This window comes from Balaenoptera physalus (genome assembly GCF_965194825.1).
Source record: "Balaenoptera physalus genome assembly, chromosome: 1".
Classification (NCBI taxonomy): Eukaryota; Metazoa; Chordata; class Mammalia; order Artiodactyla; family Balaenopteridae; genus Balaenoptera; species Balaenoptera physalus.
In genome coordinates, this window is record NC_138882.1 from 64,423,661 (window position 1) to 64,441,861 (window position 18,201).

Genomic DNA, 18,201 nt, shown 5'->3' on the forward strand with positions numbered 1-18,201 from the left:
AATAAGCTTTCTGTCTTGAAAACAGTATCAACAAAAGCATTAAAAACTTAATGAAATCAAAATTACTTAGGATTTTTGGTTTATACTGTAATGAAGGACATATCTTTTTGCATTCCTCTTGAAGACGGTGGAGCACTTACTAAAAGAGAATCTGATAGAAACTCTGCTCTAGCTTTTATCCTGTGAGAGGATAATTAACAAGACTTAAAAATACAGAACTGTAGCAGAAAGGAAAAAGGATTCTCCCCAAGAGATGAGAAGCCAAGCTGATAAAACTCAGGATTATCAATTCTTGTGTCTTCACTTCTAATTCCTGAGAAATCCTCTCCTATAACATTAATTGCTATTTGAAAATAAAAGCATGAATCAATTATAAAGCTGGCCTACCAAATGATAAATTCACTTTGTTTCTGTACTACTTTTGTTATGATTATGTCCTTGATATAAACAGCTGCTGGAAAAAAAGTTAACAATCCATTACGACTTTCAAAGATTCGATATTACATTCAATGTTTTAGAGGAGGTATTTTACCAAATGGCATTCTGATAAAATAACTGAATTAACATACCTTTAACTTACATAAAATTATCAAGAATGGGATTTTTTTTTTTTTTGGCCACGCCGCATGATTTGTGGGATCTTAGTTCCCCAGCCGGGGATTGAACCTGATCCCTCGGCAATGAATGCCAGAGTCCTAACCACTGGACCACCAGGGAATTCCTGAACAGGACTTTTAAAATATCTGTCCTATCCTTGACAATCTTTGAAAAATTTGCTGTTAGTCATTTGTCCACATATAGTTTTCCCTTATTCTTTAGTTATGTTGCTAAAATTTCTGTCCCACTGCTGCCAAAACCACAGTCATCCTTAGGGATCTGGAATTGGTGAAGATAGCTGAAAGACTGAATGAATGATCAAGGAAACCAAGAGGTAGAACTGGGGCTACTTCTTTCATTATCTCTCACAACATTTTGTAAAGTGCTTTGTTATTATTTTTCTTTTAAAGTAGAGAAGAAATAGGGAAAAAAAAAAGCAGGTGTGAGAAAACTGTAGGGTTAAATTTCATAGATCTACCTTGGTTATGGGAGCATAAGTTTTAAGAAGCCATTTAACACCTGAAACTAACAAACACAACACTGTAAATCAACTATACTCCAATAAAAATTTAAAAAAAGAAGCCATTTAAATGCTGTATCAAAACTTCCTTTTTGAGTAAAATTAGAGGCAGCTATAGATATTTGCATGCTATGACTAAAGGAATATAGTAGACAAATAGCTAGCTGTTAAGAGGTCAAAATGGTGTAGAAAATATCTACCAGCCTCCAAGAGCAACCCCAACCTCCAAAAGCAAGAAGCTTCCTGAGATGATCAATGTTAATTCAAACCTTCTTCCTAGGTTATCTACTACCAAGTTATTATTTAATCTCTCTGGAATACAGTAAAAATCATGTAAAACACAGTAGTACTCATTTAATTTATAAAATGACTACAGTTGACAGAATTTGTTCATTTAAGTTGTCAATGAAGTCATCAGCCCGGAGTAAAATTGGCCCATCACATTATTTCTGTTAGCTACAAATACTTCAGACCCCTAGTCTAGTTATCTCCTTGTAGACTGCATATAAATAATGTCTCTGGCAGAAACACTACGCAGTGCAGAACGTGGTTTCTTCAACTGAGGCATTAATGGAAGTATATATCTGAGGTTTAAAAATCCATTTCCTAGCCTTGTTCCATTCTACTCTTGCTAGTTTAATACTCCTCTTCTTGACCATATACAACCTATCGAATTGAATTTTCTCGGAAATGTAGATCACTGGTTTACTATTAAATTAACAAATTGTTTCTGATAAAGTGCATATTTTAAGCTAAAAAGGTCTATAAAAAATCTACTTTAACGAACTAAAAAATAAATGTTATTATTACTTTATTTGAAGAAATATTTGTAACCATTTTAATTTTCCATAACTTGCTGTGTGTTAAAAGTTGGATTAGCAAACACATTCTAAAAACTGTATTATTCAAAGCCTTACTTATATAATGCACAGAAATATATTAATATTACTGAAATCTTTTGCTTAACAAGTAGAGATTTTAATTTAACAGCCTTAGGGTTTAGAACTTCACCAAACCCAATGACTTTATGTAGAACGCACCATCATAACAGTAACTAAAATTTCTTGAACATTACTATGTCCCAGGATATATATGTATCCTTTGTTAAATCTCTGTAGCACATATTTTAATCTCCATTTTATAGATGATGAAACTGATGATAATGAGCTAGATTCTTTTTTTCTAGTAACCTAAGTTTCTTTCTATATGAAGTTCCTACTTACTATACTGTCTTGCAAATAATCTGAATACTAAGTAGAAAATAAGATTCCTTAAATAAATATTTTAATTAAGAAATATCAACTGCTGGTATTGTTATTTCTCAGAAGTGATGTATAATTCATATCAGCAACTTTAACTGATAAAAGTTCTGGTAGTCCAAACTGTCACTTTGGTATCAGAGTATTGGAAAACTACGCTGTATCTTTTCCAGGGCACTGAGAGACTGAACTATTTCTTCTCACTCTAAAAACATTATAGGAGAATAAAATTAATTGTGGTGCACTCAGCACAAGGACAGTGTAGTGGGGGGGAAAAAAATCACTTTTAACTTGTTCAACACTGCTAACATGGCCATACATATTGCTTTGTAGTTTAATTATTAAAAACAACTGATGTTAGTAGCTTAGAGCGGTCTCTATCCAGGCAAACGACCATCCATTAGAATACATGCTTTAGCAAGCACAGTCATAACCACATAATAATCAAGACAATATACTGTAAAAGACTTCATTTTTTTGGAGTTAGAAGTGAAGTAACATGAGATTCTGGGAAGCAAATTTAAGAGATCCTTTCCCGAAAGAGCCCTTTCAGATGAATGCATTGGCTCAGAAAAAACTCTCAGAATGGGCTGGAATACAATTTGAAAGCAACTTCTTTCAACTTTAATTAGGTATCTTTCAAGCTTTGATTCACACTAAGAACCACAGATAAACTTCTTTTTTTTTGGTTAATACACATGTTTTCAAACCATTCAATCTGTGCATTTCAACTATGAAATTAATCATTTGTGGTTCTAAAAAAACATGCTAAAAGTAGTATAAAATATGCTATCTTGGTAACTAGGTTTGTATATCATCTAAATATTGATATGGATGTTTGGTCTTTTAGCTAGGATATCCCTGGAGACCCATCCTATGTGTAAATTTAAACAAAGTTATCAAAATGATAATTAAGTAGCATATGGCCACAATAATTTGTTTAGAACCACTATGCCCAACATTTCCTCTGCTGCTGGGTCACTATTCTAACTGTACAATCATCCATTAATCACCTAGAGTAGCTCAGATATCCTGTGGATCATACAGAAATAATATATTCTTTGCCTCAGGGATTTTCTATTGCACAATGAACTTGTCAATATTTTTCCTTCTATTTTGCCAAATGTTTAAAATAAAAATCAATCTAAAAGGAAACAAAATATATGATGAAATCCTCTGAAAAAATACTGACATAGCAATGATAAAGCTCAACTATCTCCCCAAATTTTGCACCCCAACTTGCTTGGCATACATAGAAGAAAAGGCAAATTTCTCAAGTATCATTTCTAGGCCAATGAAAAATTTCCAATTTTATAGGTCAGGAACCTGTAACTTTTCTGCATACCTCAGACTACTGGATATCCAGGTCTTCCAATCATTTGTATAAGGAAGCATATTCTGATTCAAAGTGCAGAAACTGTTTCTAGGAGTAGATTCTAAACAGAGAACTCCTATCCACCCCATAGGTGACTGTGAGGCAAGGTTTTTATTCTAAAATTGAGTGTTCTCACTAGTGCAATCTGACTTTATACAGAAATTAACTATTTTATGAAAGCCAAAAACAAAGTGCAACTTTAATACTGATATTTACTAGGAAATCTCTCCTATGTAATCTTTTGGAAATAATATCCTAGTCAAATTTTCTTCCTGACAATCAAAACTCAACCTGTAAATCAATGACAATAACTTTAATCCAATAACTTTTTTCATGACATAACACAGAAATGTGAATTGAACTTAAACATGGGGTTGGGATACATACAGAATCAGACTGTGCCTGGTTCCATTTTCCCTCTAATATTTAAAATTTATGGATTGAAATGTAGTAGTCATTTTACCTATGCTACCTAGGCTTTCTTTCCCTGTACTTCAGAACTGTTTGTCTTATACTACTCTGTTCATAAAAGTCTTCTATTCCTAGTTCACTTTCAGTTTGGAGGGAGAACAGATAGAAAGAAAATAAGTAAAAATGCGTACCTCATGCGGCACATAAACCCTGCCAAAATTCTCATCCAAGATTATTCTTTTTATGACTGTTTCCTCACCTATATTCTCTATTAAAAAATCAAACCCGTCTGTTATACTCTGATTGAACAGATTACTTAACATGATAAAATGTGACTTCCAGATGAAAATGAACAAATGAGGTAGACAGCTTAGGAGAACACTCTCTTTAACCACTTTCCCCTCCAGCTACTGTCCTTCTTGCTTATCGTTTTGAATTACTTTTCTTAATTCTCATCTCCATTGAGAAGTACTTTTCATCTTCTCCTACTCTACTCTGGCCTCTATCAGCCCGGTGAAACTGCTCTCACTAATGAGATTGATCACCTCCATGTTGATTAATCTAGTGGAGAATTTTTAGAACCCATTTATACTTGACCTCTCAGCAGCAAATAGACAACTCTCTTGTATTTGAAAATTTCTCTTCTTTTGATCTCATGACATCACACTGTTCTACTTTACCTATTACCTCTCAATGTGGTTGTTACTTCTCCATCTCCTTTATCACCTCTCCTCTAGCAAAATATTTAATTCTGGAATTTTTTCTGATTTTTTTTGAGATGTTTTAGATGTCTCATTTTTTACTTTCATCCTAGATGATTTCATCTACTTTCATACCTTCAATTATCATCTACATGCAGAAAATTCTCCAATTTACTTCTCTAGCTCTGCCATCTTTGCTAAACGCCACAACGATACAATCAACTGCCCAACAGACTTTCCTACTTGGATGCCTCACACAGATAACTCAAATTCAACATATTCAAACTAAGCTTGTGATCTCCACCTCCTTCTATACATCCTCTCCCATATATTCTTCCTTTTCCAGGGTTACCTATTTCAGGAAGTAGCCAATCAATTGTACTCAGTCAAAACTTGGGAGTTACCCTTGCAGCCCTAGAAATGTCACCTGCTAGTCTCTATTATTACCTTTCCCAAACCACCACAAATAAATGTATAATCTAAGTCAAAACATTGCATTTACTGTATAAAAACAGATTTAAGACACACCCTGACCCTGCTCCCTCCAACCAGACTGCCATTGCTAAACCACCCCCATGTAGAAATTCTGGAGTTGTTACTGCAATTTATACTCTGGACTCCTCCTCAATCCTTTGCCTTGTTCATCAAATCCCATATACTCTACATTTGAAATATTTCATGAATCTCTTCACATCGCTACCTTACTTCTATCACCAGGTCAAAATCCTTATTACCAGAAGAACCTCCTAAGTGATTTATTAGTCTCTAATGAATTTTTCATACTCTATTCAGAACAAACCAGATCTGGCCATGTTCCCTATTTTAAATCCTTCATTAGCTTCCTACTGTTCCTAAATTAAAATCTAAAACCTTAAAAAAGTCTAAAAGGTCCTTCTCAATCTGGACTCTACCTATCTCTTGAAGCCAGAGCAAACGCCAGCCATATTGGGACTCTTCTAGTCATTCTAATGTGATTATCTCAGAGCCTCTGCACATGCTATTCATGATCCCCTTTCCTCCCTCTCCTTGACCTAACTTACTCATACTCATCTTTCAGATTGCACCTAAAATGTCTCATCCTCAGGAATGCCTTATCTGGTCCCCTACCAGAAGAGACAAAGACTCATTCATATGCTCCCGACTGAACCTTACTTCCTCTTTTATAACACTTAGGACACTTGTATTTATTTTTTTCATCATCTGTCTTTACTGTTAGATGAAGCAAAGGATAGTGGTTATGATCGCAGACACTGGAACCAGGCTGCTTGGATTTGAATCACATCTCTTAACACAGACACACAGTGTGTGACCTTGGACAAGTTTCTTAACCTCTCTTTACCTCAGTTTCCTCATCTGAAAATGGAGATAATAATGGTACCTGCTGTATACGGCTTTGGTGAGGATTAAGTAAATAAACATAAAAAATTGCTCCAAGTAATGTTTGGCACAAAGAAAATGTAAGTGTCTATGTTGTTATTATTATGGTTTATCAACTCTATTATTATTATTATCATTATTATTATTAATCAACTCTGTTCCAAGCAAAGGGAGCATTAGCTTTATTCATTCATGCGAACTGGCGCCAAGCCCAGTATTTGCCACAAGGTAACAGGCATTTAATATGAGTTGAATTAATGAAACAGATATACAAATATGGCTCCACCACTTATTTCACTTGTCTTTACAGATTTCTTGAAGTCTTAGTTTCTTCATCAGTAAAATGAGGATCACATTAGTATTCACCTCATTAAATTACAACAAATGAGATAATACATACAAAATTCTTAACACAGTGCCAGTTACATATTAAAAACTCAATAAATGTCACTTATTTTTATCATAGACAATTCTGAGTTAGAAAACAATTTAACTAGAAATATAGATATTGATTTGGTTAGCAGGAGAGTGGAACAAGTAAGCATATGCAATAAAAATTAAACAGTGCTTAACTTCCAAAAGATGAAATATACCACTAATTTTAAGAATCTAGACTAGCAGTTGGGGAAAAGGGGATTAGCTACTTCATTCTAAGCAACTAAGTGATAACTAGTTCTAAGGAATATAAAAAAAAGTCTAAATGAAGTCTGATTTCACTAACTTTATTTTCTAGAATTTAAAATACGACATATACAGAGGTAGTCCAGTGTGATGAATACTGAACTTATATTTCCCACTAATACAGCAGTCTTCAATCATTAGATATTTAATAAAAATTAGAGTTGTCAAAGTACATTTAATGGCAATTTACAATACTGCTTGATGTACTATCATCAAGATGATATTATTAAAATAAAATTTCAACTTGGTGACAGTATATAATCTTAAGGAAATAATACTTAATGCAAGACAGGTCCAGTTTTTCCATTCCCAATCTACCCTAGTAGAATTAGTAAAATCTGTTTCACTGCTTTCTGATCATCCACAAGTCTCCTTCTGTAAGTAAACATTTTATTAATGTCAAAAGAAGTCTGCTTATATAAAATAATGGATAATTAGCATTTATGTTTCTAATGCTTACAAATTAGCATTTTTATTTCTTTAAATCTAGAGTAGAAAATGAGTGTCTGACAGATGCACAATTGCCTATAGGTGTAAGTTTCAAACTTAATGGCATTATCAACTTCCACTTAATGATTATCACTGTAAAATGAATATAAAGCAACTTGCTAGAGTCATGGCAAAAATTTAATACTCAGGCAAAATTAATTCCTCATACCCCCTCAAAAATTAAATGTTAAGATTATAGGTTTCTTTTGTTATTGTTGTTATTGTTAATAAAAGAAGGGGGAATTTCTGGCCTAAATATTTTTAACAGGAAATATTTGTTAGTTTTAGTAAGAGGCAAGAGAAATATGTCAGAAGAGGATTTTCCCCCTTAAAATATAGTAGTTATAACAGAGATATAAATAAAAGGAAAATCAAAACTACTCATTAAAATATATTATTCACACTAAACAAAATGCATGACAGATATAACTGTGCTTATTCAAATACTTTCTAATTAGCACAGATGGGTTGTCAATGTGTGCACCCACAGCCCTAAATTTGGAGAGTAGTGTAAAGTATTTTAGCACAGGATAAAAACAATGTGCATGCTGTACACTTATTTCCCTATCATTTATTTCTTTAAAAAATATTTTGATAAAAGAAAATAAAATCTATTGAGGCAACCAGGCAGCTGCATTTATGGTCTTTAAGGTTTACAATAAATATATTAGACAAAGTGTAGTGCTTTTTTAAAAAATTCAAGATAAATAAGCAAAAACACTGTTTGCAATCAACCAGTTCAATAATGTATATATAATTATTTAAAGAAATCTTTTCAATGAAACAAGTCAATTACAATTTAAAAAATTTTATTAGTAACATTTTTAGCCTAGTAATCCCTCAAAATAAAGAAAATCTAGGACTTCCCTGGTGGCGCAGTGGTTAAGAATCCACCTGCCAACGCAGGGGACAGGTTCTATCCCTGGTCCAGGAAGATCCCACATGCTGCGGAGCAACTAAGCCCGTGTGCCACAACTACTGAGCCTGTAATCTAGAGCCCACGAGCCACAACTACTGAGCCTGCGAGCCACAACTACTGAAGCCCGCTCGCCTAGAGCCCGTGCTCCTCAAAAGAGAGGCCACCGCCATGAGAAGACGTCGCACTGCAACGAAAAGCAGATCCCGCTCACCGCAACTAGAGAAAATCCCGTACGCAGCAACGAAGACCCAACACAGCCAAAAAATAAATTAAAAAAAAAAAAAAAAAGAAAGAAAACCTATGAACTACTATGGGAAATTAAATTAAGCAACATGTAAAAGCACCTGGACACCTGGAAGATGAATACTGTCAGGTAAGTATAAAACAGAATTATCAATTAAAAAATATATTAGTGTCTTTTAAAAGTATGAAAAAGACATTTAAAATATGCTTAAAATAATCATTAGAGATATATTCAGGAAAAAACTTATTAAATGTACCACTTTTTCCATTCTACAGGGTAAAATAGAGAACAAGGGTCTTGACAAAGATTAAAACTTGAAATAATAGCCTATCTGGGGACATCAACTATTCCCTATACCTTTAACCTCTTCTACAAAGATTCTTTCTTATTTTATAAACATGCTCAGTTCTGAAATTATAACTCCCTCCCAGACATTACCTTTTCTCTACCTTTTCATTCTTAATTGAGCTTATTGAAAGTCATCTACATACCAATGTGTCCACTTTTTAAAAAAAATCTTCCTCCTCAAACCACTGCTATCTGGCTTCTGCCTCCACATGTAACTGCAGTGCCGAAGCAGTCAGTAACCCACACAGTGCCAAATTCAAAAACATTTCTCTGTCCTTTCATTGCTTCACAATGCACTACTGACCAGTTCCTCCTTGAACTTTTCTTTTCTCCTGACTTTGGTTATGGCATTCTTCTGCCCTATTTCTCTGATCGTTCCTTTTCTGTCTCCTTAGCCAGATACTTTTCTCTGCTTGGTCCCTGTAGCATAGACTTTCCTCTTTTCACTTTATCCTCTATTCCTAGACAATTTTATCCACTCTTGTGGTTTCAACTGTTATCTGTAAATTGATGATTCCTAATTTTTATCTCCATCTCAGGCTTCTCTGGTGACTTACAGAAACATCATATCTCCATCCAACTGTCTATGATATTTCTCCATTTGGATGTCCAAAGGTACTTCAAACTCAACATATCAAGAAAATCGCATGTACCTTTTCCCCCCTATAACCGGCTGTTTCTCCTGAAATCCCTATCTTGGTTCAGTATTACTATCTATCACCGTTATCAAGATACCTGGATATCATTCTCTCATTTTCAATAACTAATCAAAGTCCCATCAATTCCAGCTCTTAAATATTTTAAAAAATCTGTCTATTCTTCTCATTTCCCACTGCTATCACCTTAGATTGGACCCCTCATCATCTCTCACCTGGTCTATTGCAATAGCCTCTTACGTAGTCTTGCTGTTTTCAATTTTATTCCCTTCCAATCAGGCATCTATAAAGCTGCCAAAATGATCTAAGACATAAATCTGGTCATGTTTCTCCCAAACTGGAATAATTTCTATAGCATCCCACTGCTTAAAGAATTGATTTACTCATTCATTCAACAAATATTTACTGTTTAATGAAAACAGATATGATGTTAGGCACTGAATATATTATAGTGAATGCAAACATTTAGAGAATATGGAGAAAGATAGGCAGTTAAACAAACAATCCCTTAAATAAACGTATGATTACAAATTTTGACAAATGCAACGAAGGAATATAGCAGGTCACAAAGAGAAAAAGAGGGGAGAACTATTTCCGATTAGAATGTCATATTACTTTTGGGAAAGTAATATCTAAGTGAGTTTTGATGAGTAGAAGTTGCTAAAAGGAAAAGCATTTTTGGTAGAGGGAATACCATATACAAGAGATTTGAGAGGGAAACGAGCTTAGAGTGTTAGAAAAATTGAAAGAAGGCTTAATTGGCAAGAGCTTAGTGAGTGAGGGAAGGGGCCAGGTCACATACAGTTCTTCAAGCCAAGTAGTATGGATTTAGACTGCCTAAGGGCAAATGGACACAGTTTAAATGTTTTAGGCAGATGAAAGACATGATTAGATTTACATTTTTAAAAGTTCACTCTGGCTGTTGGTAGAGAAGAGATACAGCCTGAGTGGATGTGACGAAACCAGTTAAGAGGTTACTGCATTAGTCCAGGTGAGAAAGACAGTTGTGGGAAGTTTCTGTTAACTTGTATAGTAGAGGTTATCTTTAGGTAATATAAGCCTATAATGGAGAAGTCCCCAGTACTTTAAAAGATGTCATCCTGCTGAACAAAAAGGCATGTAAAAGCTCAGGATTTAATTCATTTGGATATACTGTCATTAGAACATTTCTGCTCAGAGAACTTATTGCAAAGCTACATTGATGACGGTCTATCGTCATGCAGCTTCTGCCAAACCTAGGCAATATCTGACCTTTTATATAACTCATATGACTAAAAGGCATATCATATGACTAAAAGGCATATCATACTTTACATGGCCAAAAAAATAAAGAACCTTTTGATTTCTGCCTCTGAACTAGTTTACCCTAGTAAATGGCACCATCATTTACCCAGGCATTGATGGCAAAAATATGGGAGTTATCCTTTATTCTCATCTCTTTCTGTCATATGCCATAACATATGTACATTAATTACCAACTTAAATATTCAATATAATTCTATGGAAATTATTCTGTAAGATTAAATAAAATATGAATTTGGCTACAAACCCTCTGGTAGTATTTACATGCATATAGCCTTACCAAAAACAGATTATTTCATTAGAGAGCAGTTTTAAACAGTAGTAAAATATATTATAATATAACGCTATAATTGTTTTATACCTTATTCTTTACTGATAATACCTCTACAATAAATGTATAAAGATAAAGCACACATAATTTCTTAGTTCTCAAATTCATTTACTAATTCATTCATTCATTCTCAAGAACAGAAAAATCTATAGCAAATATCTGTCAACTCAGGTCTATAAAGAATAGTAAGATCAGATGTACATAAGTTTTCTAATTTGTTTCAAAATTAGTTTCTGAATAATTCTCTAAGAAGACAGTTAAAATTAGATCTATTTCACACTAAATAGGTACTTCATCAATATTTCATTTCCCCGATACTGTTGACCAATGAGTCATCCTACATATGTAAACTTTTAGCCAACTAAAGCTTACGGCTACAGTGCTAAGTTATTCTTTTTTAATTTTTAAAACATATTTGTAAAATCTACTTCATCAGCCTCCGCTCAAGGCTTCAAGGTGGATTCTATACCTCTCCTACTTCAAGAGTGCAAGGGGAAGTGGAAGCTGTTTTCCCTTCTGATTGGTGGCTTTGGAGCTTATCTCTGCATTCATAATTGTATTCCTTAAGATTAAAGCTATCAGGAGTTTAACTACCAGATAAGTGAGACATAAAATCAAGTATCATTATTATAACAATGCAGTAATACAGAACATTACTATGTTCAAATAACTTTTTCTAAATTAGCCACTAGGTAATATGCTAACCTCACATTCACAGTTCTACACAATTTTGTGATAGATAGAATTTAAAAAAGGATCGATATTATATCCATTATAATACTATTATAGGAAGAGATTCCAAAGTTGGCATAAAGGGCCAAAGGTAGAAATTAGCTTATACAGAAAATAATTTGTATAGGCCAAGGAGGCCCTTTGTGCATAATGCCACCGAAGGTAATTCAGCCCACAAAATACTGACTATCAGACCATAATCAAAATGAAATGCTTTGAAAAAGTGAGAGAGAGCTTGGTTTATGCATTGCAATAAAACTATGGATGGATGGGCATAGCGCATCTCCTGTTGCACGCACCCTGTTGCTCGTCAAGTGACATGGATCCGAGCTGTTTGTTAACCACAGAAGAAGGAGAATCTGAAACAAAAATGAGATTTCAACTTAAAAGTAAGCAGCAGAAAACTGCACAGCAATGTTATGATCATCTCTAAGCTTAAGAAACAAATGTATAAGGTTGGGGAATAGAAGTAAGTACTGTGGTGTGTTTCCCAAGCAGTGAGTAAGCAGGGCCATGTGCTTAAGATATGTTATTCCAGGCAAGCATTTAGCAACTTTGAGAATGAGTTGAGAAAATATTCTTCTACTTCCATGCATATACCATTTATCAAATTCATTTAGCACAGGCACAAGGTGCAAGGTAGATAAAATAGAAACAGTGTATCTCCCTCACTAAAAGGAAGACTCCTTGTCCTTCTCAAACCCTCTCTCCAGCTCCTCAAGATGGCTTTCATTTAGGATTGGAGGATTCAGAGCCTGAAATAAGATGTTCACTACACTTAGCTAGATGTTATCTTGAGCTGAAAAAAGAGCTCCAGTGAAGATTTAAGACAAAGAAAATAGTTTATAAGAGAAATATTCAATGAAGTAATTACCATTACAGAAACATAGGTAACTTTTAAAACTCTATGGTATGTTGTGCATATTAAAACTGTACTGTGAAGGCTTAGGTTTCTTTAGGTGCCTGGTGACAAAAGGAAAAGAGAGGCAACGAGAAGGCTTATGGTCTGGGCTTCATGCTTTCCACCTTGGCTTCAAACAGAACATTTTATTTTTATCCTTTGGATATACTGAGTGTCTATGTAAAATAATTTGTTTTGTAAATAAATGGGTTCTATTGCTTGAAAAACACTGGTATAACGAAAGGCAGCATGATAAAATGGAAAAAGCACCGGTCTAGAGTTAGTCAGTGTTGATTCCAACCCTGGTTTGACAATAATTAGCTATGTGACAGAGGACAAGTCACATTTTTAGATCCAACACTCTCCTTCCTTCCTGGTCATCCTAGGGACCTGGTAACTAAGAAAGGCACTGGGGAACGGAAGCAGGTGGCTACTATTCCTGGCTTGGGTTCTAGTGCGCTAGTGAAGCTACAGGAAGAGGGAAAATGTGGATAGCAAGCATAGCTGTCCACTAACTGTAAGAATAATTCCTAGTTTCTAACAGCCTACGCTCTGTTCGTAGCAAATGTTAATAAAACAAAAACTCTGCACTTTTGACTGATCGGTTTCTATTCATAATGGCACATTATTCCCCCAAAGGTAAGTATTTTGATTTAAGAGTGTCCTTAACTCAATAGCTAAAAGTTTTCCAAAATATCCTTGATTCTTAGCAATTTTATACCACTTGACTGCTTCAATTTGTACACGTTAAAAAGTCTGAATCCTGCTACTGGGACTACTGGTATCAATTTTAAATTGTCTACCTTCTGAGATAACCAGTGTGCTCATAAATTTTTGTATTACTAGATTTTGATAAAGCATGATCATTATTTAAATAATAGCTTTTACTTAAAGTATCCTTACTTATCACCTCTTCATCAGAATATTCAGCTCAACAAATCTGTATTACACAAAAAAGAAAGTAGGAATGATAGTATTTTAATCGGTTCCCTAATCTAGCCATGCTTTGCTTTGCTTTTCTAAGACTTCTCAAATATCCATCTCAGAGTTAGATACAACATTCCTATCTATGCTCTTTCTGAAGAGCAGATGAGTCAGTCTTTAGAGACAAACAAAATGATATTCTTTAAGAAAAACAATAAAAATGTGAGTCACAGTGAAATAAATATTGGAAAATCTTCCTAGAAAGCCTCTTATGAAATATTTTTTATCCCTTTGGATTTGTTATACATTTCATTATACTCTCATTAAGAAGCCTCAGAAAACTAACAACTCTCCAAGCAATCTTTTTTCAAATATTTAATATTTTCATGAATATTATGGAATGTACAAATCTTATTAAAGTGCATCTTATGTAAGCTTTTAAATAAAACACATTGAGAAAGGATCTAGAATGCTATCATCTCCACAAAATTGTGTGTTTTCAAACTCTTGAAGTATTTAAAATATTAACAAAGTTTAGGTTAAGACAGAAAGATATTAAGCTAAAAGGGCTTCCGTTTTGGTTTTACAGTCTGTCACAGATATTGTGTATATCTGGGGAGCTGTCGTTCTTTCCATGTTGAAGACCAATCTTTAAGAAGAAATCCTTCTTCATCATTGCTTCCATTCTATTTTTAATTATGGGTACCATGCAACTGTTTTTGGAAGGATTACTTTCCTGTCACATAAAACATTTGAAGTAAAATGTTTCTGTATCACTAGATATTCAGAAATACAATACCCATAATTTCCAACTTACAGAAGTATTTCCAAATATTAACACAATAATCATCAGAATATCTAATATTAAAAAAACAAACAAGTATTAGTTCAATGCTGATTGCTTCAGTGTTTGCATACTCTATTCCATCTTTCTGTGAAATGTCTTCTAGAAAGCACTATCACAAAATAAAAATCTGACCATATGGTCCAATGATAATTTATTACAAAATGCAATACAGTTGGTCAGCCTATTGGAAATGTCTTAGATTATTATTATTTTTAAAGTAGAGATAAACTTTAAGCAAAAGCTCCTTCAGTCTAAGCTCAAGGTGTCTCATGGTTAATTACTGTGTATCTCCAAAAATTTCGTGTTTTAGTTTTGAGAAACTTCTTTAGCCCCTGGACATCTGAACTTTTTCAACTGTAGAAAAAAATAAGGAATTATAATCTAAGGAACAAGGACTCTTTAGTCAGACTCCCTGGGTTCAAATCTGGCTTTCCTACTCAGTAATACTGTAACCGTGGGCAAGTTATTTAACGTCTCTAAGTCTCAGTTTCTCCATCTGTAGAATGGGGATAATTACAATATCTACCACACACTGTTCTTGTGAAGATGTAATGAGATAACCCATGTAAACTACTTAGACAGCATATATGTTATTACTTGCTTGTTTTTCAGAAATATGGTGTTGAATGAAAAATGATGATAGGAGGCTGTTCTGAAAAACATGGAGCATGGTCCTGCATTTAAAGTGCCAAGAGACCCATCACTGTTTTGCTCAGGACCCTATCATTCAAAGGAGTTAAGAAATACTTGCAGAACTATGTCAACATTACATCTGATTTACTAACTGCTTATGTTATTATAATCACTAAACACCTGGGTCAAACGCATCCATTTGAGAAGTGCTACGTGTAACTGACATCATGGACATTGTGGGGAACTGGATGTCGTATAGAGCCTGCTTGCACAGGACCGGGTAAGTGCTGATTTTTTCCAATATGGCTCAGTTTTGAAAAGCCCTTTAAAATATTCACCAATGTTTTATACCCTTTAAGGGGTATAAAATTTACTTTTTTCTTTTCCAATTGGCAAAACCGTGCCATAAAGTGAAAAAACAGTTCCTACCTGACACCCTCTCTAGGCTGGCTCCATGCTCCAGTGGGGCTCTGTGGTGGTTGGGCCAGTACCAGCAGACTCCACAGGGTGTTGTCACTCTGAGCAGGAGCCAGCAACCCATGACTTCAGGGGACCTGAAATGGAAAAAAAGAGTTGGGTTTAAAATCAGCCATATGCTGAATGCCTCTGCCATAGCTATTTACGGCATTCATCTGATAAACATACATACAGCTCATTCAAAACCCTGAATGCTATCAACCTTACATGGCCGTAAAATGAGGACATCTTGAGGTAGTTAGTTAAAGTCACTATAATTAAGATAGTCCATTACTATGTGTACTGCTCTACTTAGGAGTATAAAAACTTTATACAGTATTCTCCATCCCATCCTTATGCCATCTCTATAAATTATGGCAGGCCACGCTACTTAAATAAATCAATAATTGGGAAACTGAGGCATAAAGCAGCCAAATGACCTGCCCAAGGTCATTTGTCATAGGGCCAGGGACAAGAACTCAGCCAGTCTAACACCCAGGCAGTGATCTGATGAAGGTAAATTCATCTCTTTATGATTTAAAAAAAAAAAAAACTGAAAGACTAGAAATGAGTTGTGATGTATTTCCTAAAAGCCTAGAAAAAATGCACTTTTTTAAAAAAACTAAAGTGAAAATATTTAAAAAGTATATATACTGACTTTGAAAAATAAAAATTTTGGAAATTAGCTATGAATAATTATCATTTACAGGTGTCGAAAATTCTTTTAGAGGAGTGGTGTTCAAAGTGTGCTTCAGAGAGCAGAGGTGGCTTGGGGGTGGCAAGAAGGACAAGGAGTTGGGTTGTCATTTCTTAACTCTCTTTATGTTCAATCACAACACTGTCACTTTTATGTATTTTATATTAGAACTTCTCCATGAAATTCTGATTTCACAGCTGAAAAAAAGGGGGGGAAACCATTGTTTAAACGTATCTTAACATCTATCTTACTTAGCTCATTTTAAATAGCACTTGGTGCCTTGGAATGATGTTTTAGTTTTCAACCGCCAAGAAATAATGGCATCAGGCGCCTTCCCATTTGATCTCATTCAAATGTAGATTATTTCTATAAAATGGCTTGATGGCTTGATCCCATTTTCCTACAGAAATTAGGTATTAGGTAGATTCATCTTACACTTAGCCTTTCACAAAATATTCTCACGAGTCCTATATTTTGAAAAGAGAATAAAATATTTATCAGACAATGTAATCATTCAGAAATTCTACACTTGTTAAAATTTCTTCGTTTCCAAATCACATTAATGTCTCCTTTGAATATCTTATACCTAAAAGGCTTAAATAGGTGAGAAAATGATAGAAGTATCATTTATTGACAGTATCATCACTTGCTGACACTGTGAAGACAACAACATATAATGGGAAAACGTTTTATGAGAATTGCACAGTCTTCTACTGTTAAAAAGTTAAAATCTAGAATGTTAATTCTGTGGTATTCTATATTGATGATTTTAGTAGTAACATCTAGTATGAGTGAATGGATCAATTAATGTCCCTAATACACATACACAAAATTGTATTCATACATCATGAAGTATAAGAAAATGTTTTGCTAAGTGTTATTCAAAGAAAACCTATCTCCCTGTTGAATTTCATAAATTTAATTCCTATTCTGTATTTTTATAATTTGAATGTTCTGAAATGAAGAATTTTGCATTAAGTCAACTCATCTTTCCTCGCATCCAAAATTTACTAAATGGACAAAATATATATATACTTTATTAGTTATCCTTTGTAACAAACTAACAATACATTATTTAACTGTTCTTAAAGTTTTTAATTACCAAATAGTGTTCCTAACATGTGAGGACAGAATAAGATAAAAGTAACACTAACAAATGAACCCAGGCCATGTTACAGGTTAGACTTACTAGGGGTCTCATATGAATGCTATGTTAAAAGCGTATGATATAGATGACGTGTTTCCCCTTGTAGGTGAAGGGAGCAACATACACTGAGTGACAGCACTAAGGGCCTCTAAGATTGGTCCACGTGGGCAGCCTCAGCAGCCCACCTAAGTTGTTTAATAACAAAATTAAGATAACATGTTTCTCAACTTCAAAACTGGCAAGGCATCTAACTCAACTTTGGCTTTTTAAAATATACTGGTTATCAAACTAGGTACTATTTAATAAGAATGATGCTTAGAATTGGGAAAACAGCATCTTATTTTACAAAGACCATATAATCACCCTCAAGCTTTCTGATTCTAAAAAGAACTTGCTTTGATTCAAATTGATAAACTAGATATAAAGACTGAGTGTCAATATTTTCCTAATGTCCACATGTACATTTCCCTACTGATAATGTAGACAGTTTTGCTTTATACTCAAATTCACTTTAATACTTGGTTTGTTATCTGCTAAATTTCAGTATTTAAAAAATATTTATACATGTAGGGATATTTTATCTTCCTTCTTATTGTTTTATATGTTATATATTTTTACTTTTAAAACCCGAGCTAGAGTTTTATACACAGCACA

The 18,201-nt window shown here is 34.0% G+C and overlaps 1 protein-coding gene across 10 annotated transcripts in view; it reads right to left on the reverse strand.

The window, feature by feature from the left end:
- Positions 1-18,201, reverse strand: part of DCAF6 (DDB1 and CUL4 associated factor 6) — a 166,614-nt gene that overhangs the window by 50,219 nt on the left and 98,194 nt on the right. For 6 of the 10 annotated variants that reach the window (XM_082437413.1, XM_082437410.1, XM_082437414.1 and 3 more), the window contains one exon: positions 12,242-12,301. The exons of the other annotated variants lie outside the window; for them this stretch is intronic. In XM_082437413.1, coding sequence (XP_082293539.1) covers positions 12,242-12,301 — 60 coding nt within the window. The remainder of the gene's footprint in view (positions 1-12,241; positions 12,302-18,201) is intronic. 10 annotated transcript variants of the gene reach the window in all.